General features: G+C 36.3%; 2 protein-coding genes and 1 non-coding gene across 8 annotated transcripts; 2 read left to right on the forward strand and 1 right to left on the reverse strand.

The window, feature by feature from the left end:
* Nucleotides 1-266: 266 nt before the first annotated feature.
* Nucleotides 267-337, reverse strand: TRNAG-GCC (transfer RNA glycine (anticodon GCC)). Its single transcript has one exon. It is a non-coding gene; the product is annotated as a tRNA-Gly (tRNA).
* On the forward strand, nt 290-5,919 carry LOC147536452 (uncharacterized). Of its 2 annotated transcripts, XM_086641298.1 has the most exons (9): nt 394-541; nt 1,417-1,546; nt 1,876-2,025; nt 3,084-3,502; nt 3,585-3,637; nt 3,794-3,831; nt 4,350-4,782; nt 5,106-5,372; nt 5,654-5,919. In XM_086641298.1, the coding sequence occupies exons 3-9, from the start codon at nt 1,991-1,993 to the stop codon at nt 5,762-5,764; spliced, it is 1,356 nt and encodes a 451-aa protein (XP_086497424.1). In that variant the 5' UTR covers nt 394-541; nt 1,417-1,546; nt 1,876-1,990; the 3' UTR covers nt 5,765-5,919. The 2 variants fall into 2 exon arrangements, with proteins under 2 accessions (XP_086497423.1, XP_086497424.1); XM_086641297.1 differs by lacking the exon at nt 1,417-1,546 and having other exon boundaries at nt 290-541.
* A 1,541-nt stretch (nt 5,920-7,460) lies between these two features.
* LOC147536453 (protein FAR-RED IMPAIRED RESPONSE 1-like) lies at nt 7,461-12,531 on the forward strand. 5 transcript variants are annotated; one of them, XR_015225453.1, is made up of 5 exons: nt 7,590-7,862; nt 8,666-8,818; nt 9,140-11,118; nt 11,819-11,942; nt 12,186-12,531. XR_015225453.1 is itself a non-coding variant. In XM_086641300.1 (3 exons), exon 3 carries the CDS (start codon nt 9,142-9,144, stop codon nt 11,047-11,049), a length of 1,908 nt encoding a protein of 635 aa, XP_086497426.1. In that variant the 5' UTR covers nt 7,461-7,862; nt 8,666-8,818; nt 9,140-9,141; the 3' UTR covers nt 11,050-11,250. The 5 variants fall into 5 exon arrangements, 2 of the variants coding, with proteins under 2 accessions (XP_086497426.1, XP_086497427.1); XR_015225454.1 differs by having other exon boundaries at nt 11,819-11,881; XR_015225455.1 differs by having other exon boundaries at nt 7,636-7,862; nt 8,666-8,811.
* The last annotated feature ends 3,361 nt before the right edge of the window (nt 12,532-15,892 follow it).

Genomic DNA, 15,892 nt, shown 5'->3' on the forward strand with positions numbered 1-15,892 from the left:
AAGTAAAAGGTTTTACAAGTGCCAACAACCCTTGGTTGGAGTGTTAAGAGGTCTAGTCTTCCACCCTAGAGGTCAAGGGTTCGAGGCACGCTGACAATTTAAAAAAAAAAAGATTTTACAAGTAGTTTATGTGGGCTTTAGGTCATTTAATTCGCCGGGCTTTAAGTCAATAGTAATTCGACAGTTATTGTGCTTGTCACATCGTATCGATGCCTTTGTAATGACCATGGTAGTCAAAATTAAAAAAAAAAACAAAAATAACAACATGCACCAGCCGGGAATCGAACCCGGGTCTGTACCGTGGCAGGGTACTATTCTACCACTAGACCACTGGTGCGGCGATGATGGAATTCTCTGATACAGCTAACTAAACTTAAGACTAGATTATGATATAGATAGGTGTTGGTCTCCACTGTTGAAACGAAAACCACCCAAAACTCCAAAATTTCTTGTTCTTGGTAACCCATAAACGTCTGAAATTTCACTTTCATGTGTTTGATTTTTGATTGACTAACAGCAATTCAACCAGAATGCAATATTTGTAAGTTCTTTCACTAGCTTGAAACCCTTTATTCTTTTCTTCCACCATTAATTGATTTTTTTTTTCCTTCATACTTGCAATTTCATTTCATTTCTAGATGTGGGTTGAATTTGGATTTTATATTTATCCAGTGGTAATGAATTTCTCATACTGTCATTATTCTTAAAGAAGGAAAAACAATGAGAAAACTTTAGCATTTAAACAACAAAACAGAACTAAAAAATCTCCAGAAGTTTGTCAAGGGAGTTTTTTTTTTATTAAACTTCTTATGTTTTGCTATTTGGGACATTTTTTTCTTCTTATTTTACCTCACCTAGTAATAGAAAGTTTAGTAAGATTTCTAGCCATTTTCCTTGTTTTTAAAGGACATGGGTTTTGATTTTCTTCATAATATAGGTTAAGAATTCGGTATCCAAATTGTGATGATGTGTTAGTAAATTCAGAATTGCCAGTTTCGCTGCAAAATCTTTCACGAAAAATACCCAAATTCTCTAAGTGAATGGGTTCTGTGTTTTTTGATGATAACACATTAACAATGTGCTTAATAGTGTACACAATTTTTTTTTTCTTTTAAAAGTAATTACAGGCCAGTTGTGGCTTTTCTTTGTTTTTATATTGAAATTGAGTATCTTCTTTAAGGGTTCTATTTGCTCCATGTATCTTATGGTTTTAGTTTTAGTCTTTAGACTTCCGCAAGCGCTACATTATACCAGTTAATGGGGTTTTTGATATGGTTTGGATGATGGATCTAATTCTCTAGATGGACACCAACTTCTATAACAATGTCTTTTTTTTTTTGGGTTTTATTGGTTTTATTGTGTTTACTGTCACATTTAGGCAATTAATCTTGGTCGTTACCTTTGTACCATATGCAGATAAATTTGTACTCAAGGTTATTCAACCGGAAACGGTCTGAAGCAGGATCTCACCTATATATAGATTGATTGGATTCATTGGAACTTGTTGTTTCAGCTCCATGTAATGGTGAACCGTTCTTCTAGTTCGGTGAACCTCATATCTAATCCTTATCTAGTTATACACTGTTACTAACTCCAACTTTAATACCATGAACCCTTAAGTACTAGTTTCGGATAATGCTATACTTGGGTGCAAGGAGTAGATTGTGGAGCACCCCTGCTGATGTTCTTCGTTTATTGATTGAAACTGTAAATGTTGAAACAAATTTGGTGGTTCAAGAACACATGTTAGCATGCTTTTCTTTTGTCCACGTACTACATGTAGACCGATGCTTCATAATTATTTTCTAATTGTAACTCAATTGATAGGGATTTTTTCTGGTCAATTTTAACCCGTTGCCCATTTTTTTTTTTCAGGATATAGTAAGCAATAAACTGGGAGGACTACGCACTTTCTTATAAAGGCGTGGCAGCGATAGGCAATGCTCGTTATTCCAGTTAGAAGGTTTCTAATCTTGGGTTTCAATACGGCATGCTTGAGATTTGGGATTTGGCGTGTTACAAAATGTAAGTTATTGAAATCTCTAAACTATATATAAGCTGAATTGCGGTGAAAATTTTAGAGGCTGGTGTTCTTGGGTTCTCTCATAGAAGAGATCCACGGATACTTCTACTCTTGGGCAGAGTAGACTAGTGTGCTAAAACGTCTCCTATGTGGAGTCTACATTGTCCTAGGAAGCCTTAATAGGATCACTATAAAGTTTTTTTTTTCTTTGGGTTTGCAGTGCCGTAAACTGCACCTTGCTGCCCCTTTTGCTTTGGAAGTGTACCCAGCTTCAGTACAACTTTTTTTTTTATCTGTCAAATTGTTCAAAAAATCCCTACTAAACTTTTGCACTATCATCTCTCCCACAAATAGTTAAATCGGGTTTAGGGTTTTGGGTTTGTCTTGGGGAATTCCTCGAAACGTAATAGAATGCTTAGAATAGTGAGAAGTTCTCAATATTCCAGAGACAGGATGCGAGACTCGGAAGAATACTTCGGTTGCAATCATGTGTTGCATATGGAAGAAAGGTGACATCAGGATTTTCAAGGAAAGACCATCGTCTGAGGAAGAGATATCCGATTCCATTAAAGGATTGTATACCATTGAAGTAGAATGCATACGTGAGCTAGAATGAAAACGTACATAGATTTCTTATGTAACTGGGAGGCCTTAGTGCATAAGTCGTGACATGTTACATTTCGTTCTAGGCGAATGCAAGCTGTTGCTTAGGTCTTGTATTTGAGGGCAGTCTTTGGACCTAGTCCTGGTAAACTTTTTGTTATTTATTCAAAGTTTCCAAAAAAAAAAAAAAAGATTAGTTGAAATGAAAGAGTTCTTTCCTTTTTTTTCTGATAAATATTCCGGCCCTGAACGAAAATGTAGTACTGCTAATATGCTCATGTAAATAAACGTGAAGTCCATAACATATATATATCTATTTATTATTTATATACTGTAATAAAGCACGTTAATTGCATTGATTCCTAAGTAAGTTCATATGCATGTCCTCGTGGTTCATTATTTCTTATATAAAGTTGGATACTTAGGTAATACTAACATATATTCAATGTTCTTTCAGGAGATTATCGGTTTTAAATTTGCCTCTTAATATGGTTCCCCAAACCATTCTGAGGCCAATATTCACTTATACGGTCGATCAACCATCTATGCAATTCAATTCATGTCTATCTTTTATGAAAGACGTACGTAATTCATATACCATACCTAGTTCCATCTTGAGAGTTCACTCCACCGGAACATTGCAATTTAGCACGGATGCCCGAGATCCATCTCAGGATGGGGAACATCTAAGGCAGCAAGCAAGTAAAGTCGTACTTCGAGATAAGAGTTCCTGCAAGGCATTTCAATTCGGCACAGATTATGAATCTTTAGATCCCTTTGATTACGAGGACGAGAGAGAAAGTGAAAGACGGAGGAAAATAGGGGTAGCGAACAAAGGGAAAACACCATGGAACAAAGGGAAGAAACACAGTGCAGGTAAAGATCATCTAGAATTTATTTACTGGACGCGAAGTCTGTTCTTATATTTAACTATTTATTTACCATCTTTCATTTGCAGAGACCCGTGAGAAGATCAGGAGGAGAACTATAGAGGCTCTGAGTGATCCCAAGGTGAAGTCATGTGAGCATCCGTAAATTTTGTACAATGTCATGGTATCTGTTTAAAACCTTAGATAAGAAAACTTCTTAGAAGTACACTCATATATTTGATCTTTGCTCGATTAATGTTATGAAATATGTCCTTTTCTGAATTTGTTCCATTTTCAGGTCAGACAGAAGATGGCTGAATGTCACCGCGCTCATAGGTGCCCTTCCTCTATAATAGCGAAATAAATTTCTGGATGATTTATCTACTTTCTTCTTCACTTAAGCGTTAGGTGGTGCTTGTTTTTTTCCAACTGTTTGCATCTCACTCACCTGAGTCTGACTTGTTTTGGTTAGATGCAAGTTTGTCACTTTAGCTTGTTTTAGACAATGGGCTCTTATTTGGGACTTCTTTTATGTCAGACTCAAATGAACCCAAAATCAGCCTGAGTCAGCCATTCAGACGAGTTACTTGCATGAGTAAGATGTAAACAAACATTCTGAAATCAAACTCGAGTCAATTAATATCTCGAGTCACATTTCATATACGAAATTGAAAAATCAAACACCATCTTAGTGAGATCAAATTGTTGAAAGTCTTCCTCGTCACATGTTCTTACTAAATAAGGTGTTACTCACTGAACCTATGCCTCAAATGTTCTAATCCTGTAGTTCTCAGAGAGTCAGAGTTGAATATGAATAACGAGATTTAAATTTTAACTAAACCCATTTCTTGCAGTGAGGAGAACAAGGCGAAAATAAGCTTTGCCCAGAAAAGGGTTTGGAGAAAGCGCTTGAAATTGGTAAGGTTGAGGGAGAACTTTTACATGCAATGGATGGAAAGCATTGCTGAGGCAGCTAGGCGAGGTGGGTGTGACCAACAAGAACTAGACTGGGATAGTCATGAAAAGATCAAAGGAGAGATGCTTTCTCGACGACTTCAGTTGGCTGAAGACAAGATAAGGGCAAAAGAAATTGCAAAATTAAGGAAAGCTAGAATAGCAAAAGAAAAAGAAGAAAAGATTGCAAGGATTGCCCAAAGGAGAAAAGAGAAGGAAGAGAAAGTAAAAGCTCGAGGCGAAGTGAAGAGGAAAACACGGAGAAAGTCAACCGAAGAGAAAGAACGATTGGCTATTTCAAAGGGTTTAAAACTCAAGGAAAACTTAACAAGGGTAAGTTAACTATAAAATCTCGCATAACTTGTTACATTGATCGCCCACATGATTGTTGTACGTAACCAACTCGTAGGTTTTAAATAGCAATTGTCTCAAATAGGATAAACATGCAATGTGTCGGGGTCTAGCTTTTCGACGAGTCCTATCACCGAGAGTAGAATGCCCTTGACCATTTGTAATATAGGTGAACAAAACACCACATAGGTAACTCATACATGACTGTCTCATGTCACTATTACTGAATGCTAGGGTATTATGGCATATACGCTTGATTATGATATTGTTTTAATTTAGTGATGTTCGTTCTATGTTGCTCATAGATTCGCAGAAAGAAGCTCTTAGATAGTCAAGTTGCTGCACATGGGGCGTTGACAACTTGCACTCAACCAGCTATTGAGAAACTAGATTTAGAGATTATAGAAAGAGAAAAACAACGAAAAGAAATCTCACTTGCAGATCAAATTCGAGCTGTCAAGAAGCTCAGAGAGGAATTCAGTAGCAAGGAACCTCGGACGACTCTATCCTCGAATTTCCTTATTGAAGAAATAACAGGACAGTCTTGCTCTACCCGCAGCATCAATACAAAGGTAAGCTTGCTTACAAACTCCATTGAAGGTGCTGTTTTTTTCTTATTGACTCAATCTGACTCGTCTTAATGGACTTAAAACCAGCCCAAATCAGTTGTTCAGATGAGTCAGATATCACGAGTCCGACAAAAACAAGCATTCTGAAATCCAACTTGACTCAATTCAGATCTCGAGTCAGATTCAGATCTGATTTAGTAAAAAAAAAAAGAAACACTACCAGTATCTTGTCCTTGGATTGGCTTGTTCAAGTTTTGATGCTAGTAATTCTTTTATGAGGTTAGATTTCGAAACCCGATGCATGCTGGTTGGAATCCGAGGAAAGTCAGGACGAAATGCAGAAACCTTCAGGTGAGTCGGCTTATTCATCTGGGATCAGCGTAAGGCAGCAATAACAACATTTTTGTACATGCAAATTCAAAGAGAACATGAAAAAACACTTTTTTTTTTTTCGAGTTTCTTTTGTATTTTCCGTTGACAACATGAGTAGAAAATTTAGTTCTTTTATTTCAGTTTTAATCTCATAATATAGATTCAAGGTTTCACTAAATGAATGCATTTGGGTAAGAAAAACTAACTGCAATTTGTGGTTACCCATTGAAGCCACGTAGACATGTAGTTAACCTGGTACCCGTGACTGTGCTCTCATATCTCTTGCTCTCTCTATATATCTCTCCGATAAATGGACACTTGAGAGCTTGATCTAAATTGACCTGAGACAGATTTCAGAATGTTTGTTTTTTTCCGAGTTGTGATATCTGACTCGTTTGGGTATGATTTTGGATCAATTTGAGTCAGACGATTCAGTCGAGTCAGACGTGTCAGCTTAGTCGAATTCAGACAATAAAAACATGGGTTAATCAGTTCTAACCAACGAAGAACCCCTGTTTCATGACTTTGGGTTGACGACGCCCAAAGAATATCACAACCTTAGGAGCAAATAGCCTCAAGAATGTAAATAAGTAGCATATAATTTTTGAAACTTTAAGATCATAAACCTTCTTCTCTTCAAAAAAAAAAAGAACAGATCACAAGCCTTGTTTCTCTTTCTAAACGGTAGGATGAGATCGATTTCTGAGTGAAAAACTGATGTGTTGACCTCTACCACCACTACTAAATACGTTTGAAATCGGTGTGCAGATCAACTCTATGGTCCAATTGTAGCGACTATAGTTATCCAAGGGAACGAGGGGCACTAATAAAATGAAATGGTCCAATTGTAGCTACTATAGTTAAAGGGGTGTGGGGCGATCGGGCGCTTAGGCCACAAACACAGGTCGGCAAAAAAATTGCCAAAAATTCTACTACCCATATTAAAGTATATAGTCCACCATCTCTTGGTGAAGTAGTTGGACGCTTAGGCCACAAAAAGAGGCCGGCAATAAAATTGCAGAAAATCCTACTACCCATATTTAAGTATATAGTCTTACTCATCAAAAAAAAAAGTTTATAGTCCCCCTCTTGGTGAAGTAGTTGGAACTCATTTCGAAACCCACAAGTTACAATTTCTCATTAGAGGTAGAAATCCATTATAATAAAACTTGTGTTATTAAAAATATAAATAATGAGTAATGTTTGTAAGAAGAGGCTACTATACTTGAGATCTAATTGAAATCCGGGTTTTCATATTCGAGTCATCTCTTTTTGTACCTCTTTCTTCCTCTCTCTTTTGATGAACTTTTTCACTCTGGATGGACGGTTGATTCCTATTTAGACATGAAGTAAGTCTACTTTTGTATCCACTTCATATGTTTTTCAACAATACCATCTGTAGGATGATTCGTATGACCATTGGTGTCTATGATTGTATATACAATAATTTTACGAAAATAATGAACATGTTACATCTTTAAGATAATAATGAACATGTTATATCTTTATGACGTATCAAAGTTAAACGACATATGATTGTCTATTGTACTCATACAATGGTGTTGATTGAAGAAAACAAAAATCAACCATGTAACTTAGTCTCGTCCACCACTTTTTGGTTTAGTGGTAGGACATCCTTCTTAAGTCCATGACGTCTTGGAATCGAGTCTCGATGGAAACAGTTTATCACCAAAATTTATCTCGTGTAATTTAGACACTAAATAAAATAGATGTCGGGTTTTAGGCTCTTTGTTGTCGAACTTTAAACCTTTTTGTTGGTTTAACTTAGACAGTTATCGTACTTATCACATCTTAATGATATATCAATGTCTCATAACGAGATTGTAGTCGATTTCTCAACAAAAAAAATAGCGTAGATTGTCCACACGTGGAAGAAGGTAAGAGCTGAAAAACGACCGTTGCGATATTAGGAGAGAATTCACAACCTCACCCGTTGCTATTACTCAAATTTTAGTTTCGTCGACATTTACAATTCCTTAAACCCTAGATTTCCCATCTCTCTCATCTACTCTGGATTGACGACGACGACGATATGGTTCACCTGAAATTCTTCACTCCGTCAACAGCAACAGTTTTTCGTTACTGATCCGACACCGCTCTGTAAGGATTCTCTAATCTCTCTTTCTCACTTACTCTCTCTTCTCTCTTACTCTCTCTTCTCTCTCTCAAAAACACACTCACTCCCTCTCTCTCTCTCAACCCAATGATTTAGGAATTATCATGTTAGGGATACAGTTTATGAGTTATGAATTAGTTATTTAGTATTTGAAGTTAGGGTTTCGATGTTATTTTATCAGAGACCATCGAATTGGTTGTTCACAGACTGTATTCCAGGAGTTCTGCTGACCACATAACTAGGGTTTCGGTTAGAGAAAGGATTACTAGTTCATGTTTTAGAGTATAAACATTTTTCTTGTTTAATCTGTTTCTCTTATTAGAATCATAATTTACAAAATTTTGCAAGATAGTGATCAAGTTTCCCCCCTTCTTTCTCATCATTCAGATTAAATAAAAAATCAAAATTTTTTTCTGTTTTGAAAATACAAAAAACAAACTCGAGTTAATGTGAACTGGGAACTGCATTTTCCTTTACTACTACTACTACTCTACCAATTACCAGAGAAATGAAATTTAATGTAGAAATTGTACTTCCATTACCAACTTGGGCTATGTTTATCTTTCAAAATAATAGTCTGCCCGACTCGCTGGCAGATGTGTCCGACCACGTTAGCCGACTGTTACTATGTTGTATTTCCATGGTTTATAATGAGTTTTTTTTTTTGCACCCTCATTTGCCCCCTAACTTTTCCGCAGTCCTCCTTATTTTATAATTCGCATAACTGTGCCAATTAGTTATAAAAATAAGAGAATAACTTGTTTGATCTCATTTCCCTTTTCTGCAGAGAAAAAACGAACCATTCCTCTTCCATTGTTTCTCCAGGAAACAGAAGCACTTCAAAAGCATAATAAAGCCGTTCCCTCCATTTTCCTTTGTTTTCTCTAACCGAAAACTTCAGAAGCCTGCATTGTGTGTTTTGAATCTCACGAGGTGAGAGGTAAGCATACTAAATAGTTTTGTGTTACATGTTCTTTTAACTACTTATTACTGATATAAAGTACGGTTATGATTTAGACACATCAGAACCATGTTATGATATGAACGTTATTACGAGGTCACGACCGTTGATTCTAATGAAATGATACAATGTGTGGGATACTTGATCCATTTCATCCAGTAATGGTTAAATATATTAGGGTACTTTTATACTGATTCATATTTAGTCTCCTTTATATTAATGCATATTTAGGGTATGTGTGTTTCTAATTTGTATTTACGGTACTTTTTAGGTTGATATATTGTATTTTCTTTTTTACAGAAATGCAATCAGGTAATGTGGAACTCAATGTTTTGGAGACGATGGCTGAGGATGACAAACAAGAAGATGTTGACTCAAACCTACAAGTACCTAGAGTTGGGTTGGAGTTTGGTACCGTCGACGAATTGTATGAATATTGTCTTGCTTATGCTAGAAGAACGGGATACCCAGTTAGGAAGAAATCACAGAAAAAAAGATACGGAGTTTTAACATATGTTTCAGTATGTTGTGCAAGAGGTGGCAAAAATAAGCCGAAAGAAAGCAAACCTGTTCTGCCACAACTTAGTAGTAAGAGTGGTTGCAATGCCAAAGTTAGTGCGAAGCTCAACGGGAGTGGGAAATGGGAAATTACTATTGTCAATCTTGAGCACAATCATATCCTTAGTCCTGGAAGAGTCCGTCATTATAGATGTAATCGAAAGATTAATGCACGTGTGGCCAGACAACTTGATACTTGTGGACATGAGAACACCCCGTCCGAAGAAAGAGGTTGTAGAGGAATGAGGGTGCTACGTCTTTCCGAAGGAGACAAAGCGGCGATTCAACAATACTTTTTGACTATGCAAATCAAAACCAATGGTTTTGTCTATAGCATGGATTTCGACGATGAATGTCGCTTACGTAATATTTTCTGGGCAGATAGAAGGTGTAGAGAGGCCTACAAAGAATTTGGAGATGTTGTGACATTTGACACCACTTACCTAACAAAAAATTACGATCTGCCTTTTGTCCCATTTGTTGGCATTAACCATCATGGACAGTCTATTCTCTTTGGTTGTGGTTTATTGTTTAATGAAGACATGGAGGCGTTCATTTGGTTGTTTAGGACATGGCTTTCTTGTATGGATGATAGGTATCCAACTGGCATTATAACGGACCAAGACACAACTATGCAAAAAGCTATTGAGGTCGTATTTCCTAATACAAAACACCGATGGTGTCTTTGGAATGTAATGAAAAAGGTAACTGAAAAACTTCGTAAGCACAATCAATTCGACTTGATAAGTTCTACTCTTCAAGGTATTGTTTATGACACGCTTAGTCCGGAAGAGTTTGAGTATAAGTGGGGACATATGATAAATGAATATAGCTTAGAGGAGGATAACTGGTTGGATAATCTATACAAAGAGAGAAAACGATGGGCACCAGCTTTTGTGAAAACATACTTTTCGGCCGGAATGTCTAGTACTCAACGTGGTGAAGGTAACAAAGCTTTTTTGGATGGATATGTCAACTCAAGAACGACATTGAAGGGTTTTGTTGAACAATACTGTGTTGCTTTAAGGGATAAAGTTGAAAAAGAGGCAAAAGAAGATTTTAGGTCATATAATTTGGACATGGAATGTGTGAGTCCATTCGAAATAGAAAAGCAAATGAGGAACATATACACACTTTATAAATTTAGGGAATTTCAAAAGGAACTTATTGGAAAGATGGTTTGTGACTATGTAGATGTTAGGGAGCTTGGTCCCGTGTTCGAATACAACATTTCAGAGTGCAAGGAATTTGGTGATGTTGTTTGTAGGGTGTTATTTGATCCGATTGAGTGTGAAGTTAAATGCAGTTGTTTTCTGTTTGAATTTAAGGGGATTTTGTGCCGACATGCATTAATGGCATTGTGTAGAAATAAAGTTAAGGTCATACCGGATAAATACATCCTCAGGAGATGGAGGAAGGATGTCAGAAGATCTCATACGAAGATTGGTGTGAACACTAATACAACACCTGAGCAAAAACGATATGATGACTTGTATCTTACATTCACAGAACTAGCTGATCTAGCTGTTGAGGATGAGAAATGCACAGCTCATTTACAAGATTGGATGGAAAAGTATAAGTTAAACGTCGATTCTCAGGATAAAATGGGTAGTTGTTTAAGGACAAGCAAGTCGAAGGGCGAGATGTGCTAGTACCTCGAGTTTTCAATTGATGGATGAATGGATGGAGTCATGGCCCATGGGAAACATTAGTATTGGATGGTTTGTATGGCTTCTGGACTTAGTTTGTAACTATCTTTTCAATTTTTCTTTTTGAATGGTTCTTAAGACCGACATATTACTTCTGCTTGTTTCACGAAATGCCCTGAATCTATTTTGAATGGCCTGAAATCATAATGGCTTACTTTGAATGGTTTATCTGATTTTGGACAGCAGATATGGCATCGTCGTCCCTGGATCCTTATAACCAAAATAGTTGAAAAAACAACTTCGTTAGAGGGTTTGTTTGTTCGCCAAAAAATATTTGGATGTGAAAATCATTCTTTCTTATAGGAAATATAACGTTTATTCTATTATTTGGCACACCACAAAACACACATTTCTAAATCACACGGTTCACTGTATAGGGTTGAAGTTCCTATCTCAATTCTCAGCGCACTTCTTCTCTGTAACAATCCACCAGATTCAAGTAATGTGCTTCATAGTTTCTATGCTATACTTCGTTTGCATGACTTGTATTCATAAAAAATGTTATATATGCTCTTAGGATTATTACGATATATGCATGAGAATCAAACTCATAAGATTATGTTAGTACATATAGCAATACCCTAACCATTATGATTCAACAGTTCGCTTCACTAATAATTACTTTCTGTATCATTTCATGAACTTAATGTTTACATTTCTTTCTCTATGTTTCTAAAAGATCTGAAGAGAAGGTTTTGTTTATCTGTTTCAGAGTAGAAAAAATCTCTGATTTACAGGTTTCATTGCAATTACCAACTTTAAAGTTCAGGGTAAGGTAAGACCGATTCATCTGTACAGGTTCCATTGCAATTACAAACTCGAGAGTTCAGGGTTAGGTAAGACCGATTCATCTGTACATTGACTAACTAGTAAGTAAGAACAGATTACTGAGCCAAAGCCTGAAAACCAGGTTCAGTTATAATGGCTACAATCAACCTTTACCCATAAAATTTTCCCTTTACTTTAACTTAGTCTTTTGGCTTTTGGTTCATTCTACATATCTGTTTGCCTCATATGATAGTTCTTTCAATTTCTAAAAGATGTCTATTTTACACTCTGAATACATTGATCATGTCTAGGTGGTCATGTCACTTGCTGCCACTTTATTGAGGGGTTTGAATCAAGTCAGAGATAAATAACATCAAATAATGCTTTCAGTAAAGGTCGAATTTTTGAATCATTATTTACTTTCATGTTTGTTTAACCTTTTGTGAAACATTTTGTGAATTACGGAAAAATAGTGCTAGCTTCTATTTTGTGAAACGTTTTGTTAATTACGCTAAAATAGATGTTACTTATGTGGGGGAAAGCTTTTATAAACAGGTTTATAAATTATAGATGCAATAACATAATGTAATGCTCTTTAGTATTTGTACGTGATGCCTTGTATACATAGTAAGCAATTCATGAATTATGTTAATATCACATTCAAATTCATTTAAAAATTTTTGGTTAAACAATTCCCATCTAGTGTTCATCTGGATTCTGGATGGACAGTGAACAGTTTTCAACTGTCTCGGACTCTCAGTTAGAAACATTCCATTGAGGTTGATTTATCGAAGTTCGGCAATTGATTGAAATGTGAATCCTGATATGGTTTTCCACAACACTGACGTTGTATCATGCTTATGTTACACGGGAAAAATGCCTAGTGGGTGTTTTCTATTGTCTCAGACTCTCAGTTTCAGTGCCCATTCTACAAGGTAAGACAGTAAAACATTTGGGAGGTAGGATGAGGCTTTAAGTATGTTTAATATATAGTTTGTTATATATTTTCTGCATTATTTTCTTAGCTGAACATTTAGGTCTGCGATTGTAGTTGACATTGATTTAAACCCATCCCAAATTTTCTTACGGGATGGACACTGAAACTGTACTCGAGATTTCTGTCATATATCTGCTTTAGACTGAAGGAGCTTGTATAGTGTCGGAATGCGTAAACATGAACAGAGACTTATACGGCATAAGCACTTAACCATCTGAATCAGATAGATAAGAGGCTGTTTTGTTGTTCAACTAGTTAGGTCCAGAGCATTAACATGATGACATTGTCTGTTCTATCTTACCCTGATTCTTATGAAGTCGAATTTTCTATTGCTAGTTACTTATCATCTATTACTTGATTTATAAATCACACATTTAATGGTTAAATGCTATAGTATTTGGAGATTAGGGTTTAGACGCATATCACTCTTTGCCGAATGCAAGTGTTTATGGTCTTGTGATTTTCTTTATTTCACAAAAGAAGTTTCAGACAACTGCGACAACTGATAGATTTCCTTACTGGAGCTATCTTTTCTGAAGCTCATCTCTGTCCAGGTGCCACAGGTAGGCCTAATCAGGGTCTAAATGATCTTGATCCTTCAGTCTAAGTATCTCTTACTGCATTCAACTTGGGCAGGAAAATAGGTTGGAGTTTATGATCTTGATCCTTTAGTCTATATATTATGTCGTTCACTTAAGGGTGGAGAAAAAGCTTGATATTGGTCGGACATGGCTGCCCGAATTTGAAAAGGCCTGTGTAGGACTGCACCCGAAGACAGAGATGGCTTGTTCCAGGGCTTGGGTGGGAAACCCTATTAGGCACTTTTTCCATGCCTGAGCCCATCATCTTCACCCGATGGGTGTCTCTACATACTTGCCTGTTTGGGTGCCCATTGTACTCCTCGTGGGAGCCCCAAAGAGTCGCTCACCTTCATTCACGCGGAGAGACTTCCGGCTGATATAGAATCAATAACTCTTAACCCTACTCCTATATAGTATTCTAGTGTTTCTCTCTTTAAAGTTCTCTGTTTCCCCTCTGTTCGTTCTCGTTTTCCCACTCCATTTCTAGGGCAGTTGAGTTGTTGGAGAGAGTTTTTCACTCTCAACACTCAATTTCTCGATCTAATGAAATGATCTATTTAACCATTCAAATGATGAAAATGATAAGTTACAGTGCCCAAACACATAGAAAACAATGATTCTTGTTAGATTCTAGGTTTAACATTCAGATTTCCACCCCTACATCTACTTGCTTCCAAGAAAAGTCTCTACATATTTCAGTGGGGATGATCAATATTTTTTAATTTCTATACAGATTTAAGCTTTTTCCCTTAGTAAGTTATCAGTTGATATGGTTAGAGGGCTGCAACATGTATAGGTCAAGAGGTCCCAGAGTGGACACAGGGGGAACTGTGAGACTGTATTGGTCGACTACATCGTCAATAGCAACTGTGGACATTGTTAAAATTTTTCTCTGTGATCAAATATACAAATAACTATTTTACAACTGACAAATGAATGTGAACGAAAAGTTCACACTTTTTTTATGTACAGTTCGTTTTTTGTTTTCTTCATGTTGCTCTCGGTTTTTCTTTGGCAGCATGAGTACCGACAAGCAAAAAATAAAAATGGGGGAATCTGTTCGATTTGGTTCATATGGAATAGGTTGTCGTCTTTACCAACGGAAACTTCGAGTTACATATTACTCTCTGTTGGATGCACACTGACACCCAAACTTCTAAGTCAGAACATCTTTCGGATTTAATTCAAATAGTGGCCGTTATGATTTTACCGACTGAAAACTAAGAGCTATCCTTATAAAATATTGAACTTAGTTATTCATCGGTAGGATAGGCATCGCCATTCAAGTCAAAATCTATCATGAGGTTATGGACACTAATACTAGGAAGTGCCAAGAAAGAAATGCTTTTTATATACGAACCTCGGGCTTGCTCATAAGGTACCTAAGCTAAGTAATTGCGTGATATTATTCAACCAAAAAAAAAGTAATTGTGTGATACTGTGAGAGTCCATGTCTCTCCGATTCAATTAGTATCATAATTCCTAAAACTTTGTAACTATACTTAAGATTACTATTTAATAACTTATTATTTATGTAGATATTTGCTTCTTTTTTATTGTAAGTATCAACCGTATCTCTATTTCTTGCTTCACGAATCTTTCTAATTTAGTTTAAAAAGACGCCAGGAATCGTCTCTTGACAGAAAGATTTGTTGACCAAAATGTAAGTATATGAAAAGTGAGACTGAGAGCAAAACCGGATCCTGGTGGTGAGTGCAAATAACCGCGAACATAACCGGCAAAAGTGGTAAATGTATATAACATTCCGCTTAACTATATGTGCCGATCAAACGTTATATATATGGCTAAATGTTCCTGCAAGTGTTTTTGCTTGCCTTGGGCAGACCATCTGATTTAGTGGTAGCGGGTCATGTAACACATCTCATGCTTCACTTATTCCATTTTTGTGAACGTGTTTGGGTGTTTTGGTTGAGTATCATAATCTTAGACGAACTCCCCACCCCGAGATGGATGTTGGAGAAGATAAAATTAGGCCATCAGGTTTTATTCAAGAGAAGTTAATTGTAAGGTCATGTTCGACAGGCGAGAGAAGTTAATCGTAAGGTCATGTTCGACAGGCGAAAGAAATAGATTGGGATCCCGATTAAGTTCATTCCCGAATGGTATTTGGGAATGTTTAAACTTCACTAGGATATAGCATCCAAAGATAAAATTATGATTTAAATTTACTCCATTCCCTTATTCCTTAAAATCTGTCGAGCATAAATAAATGTCAAAATGGAAAAGTCATAATCTAAAAGAAAAATAGATTCAACTTAAAAGAAGAAACAAAAGAGATCTTCTTTAAGGATTATCTTATCTTAATAAGATCTTTCAAATGTGTCACTCCTTGTTGACTTCTAACTTGACCCCTTCATACCATCTTACAGATCACATATCAACCATAGGATTTTTTCCATCCTATCTTATTAAATAATTG

The sequence above is a fragment of the Eschscholzia californica genome, unplaced genomic scaffold, assembly GCF_041429995.1.
Source record: "Eschscholzia californica isolate CP2 unplaced genomic scaffold, dmEscCali1.0.p SCAF_5, whole genome shotgun sequence".
NCBI lineage: Eukaryota > Viridiplantae > Streptophyta > Magnoliopsida > Ranunculales > Papaveraceae > Eschscholzia > Eschscholzia californica.

Bases quoted from the DNA above. Each gene is read 5' to 3' on its own strand.
- LOC147536452 (XM_086641297.1), top strand. From the start codon at position 1,991: ATGCTTGAGATTTGGGATTTGGCGTGTTACAAAAT. The intron at 2,026-3,083 runs GTAAGTTATTGA...ATGTTCTTTCAG, and splicing joins GATTTGGCGTGTTACAAAAT to GAGATTATCGGTTTTAAATT. The intron at 5,373-5,653 runs GTAAGCTTGCTT...TTATGAGGTTAG, and splicing joins CCCGCAGCATCAATACAAAG to ATTTCGAAACCCGATGCATG.
- LOC147536453 (XM_086641300.1), top strand. From the start codon at position 9,142: ATGCAATCAGGTAATGTGGAACTCAATGTTTTGGAGACGATGGCTGAG.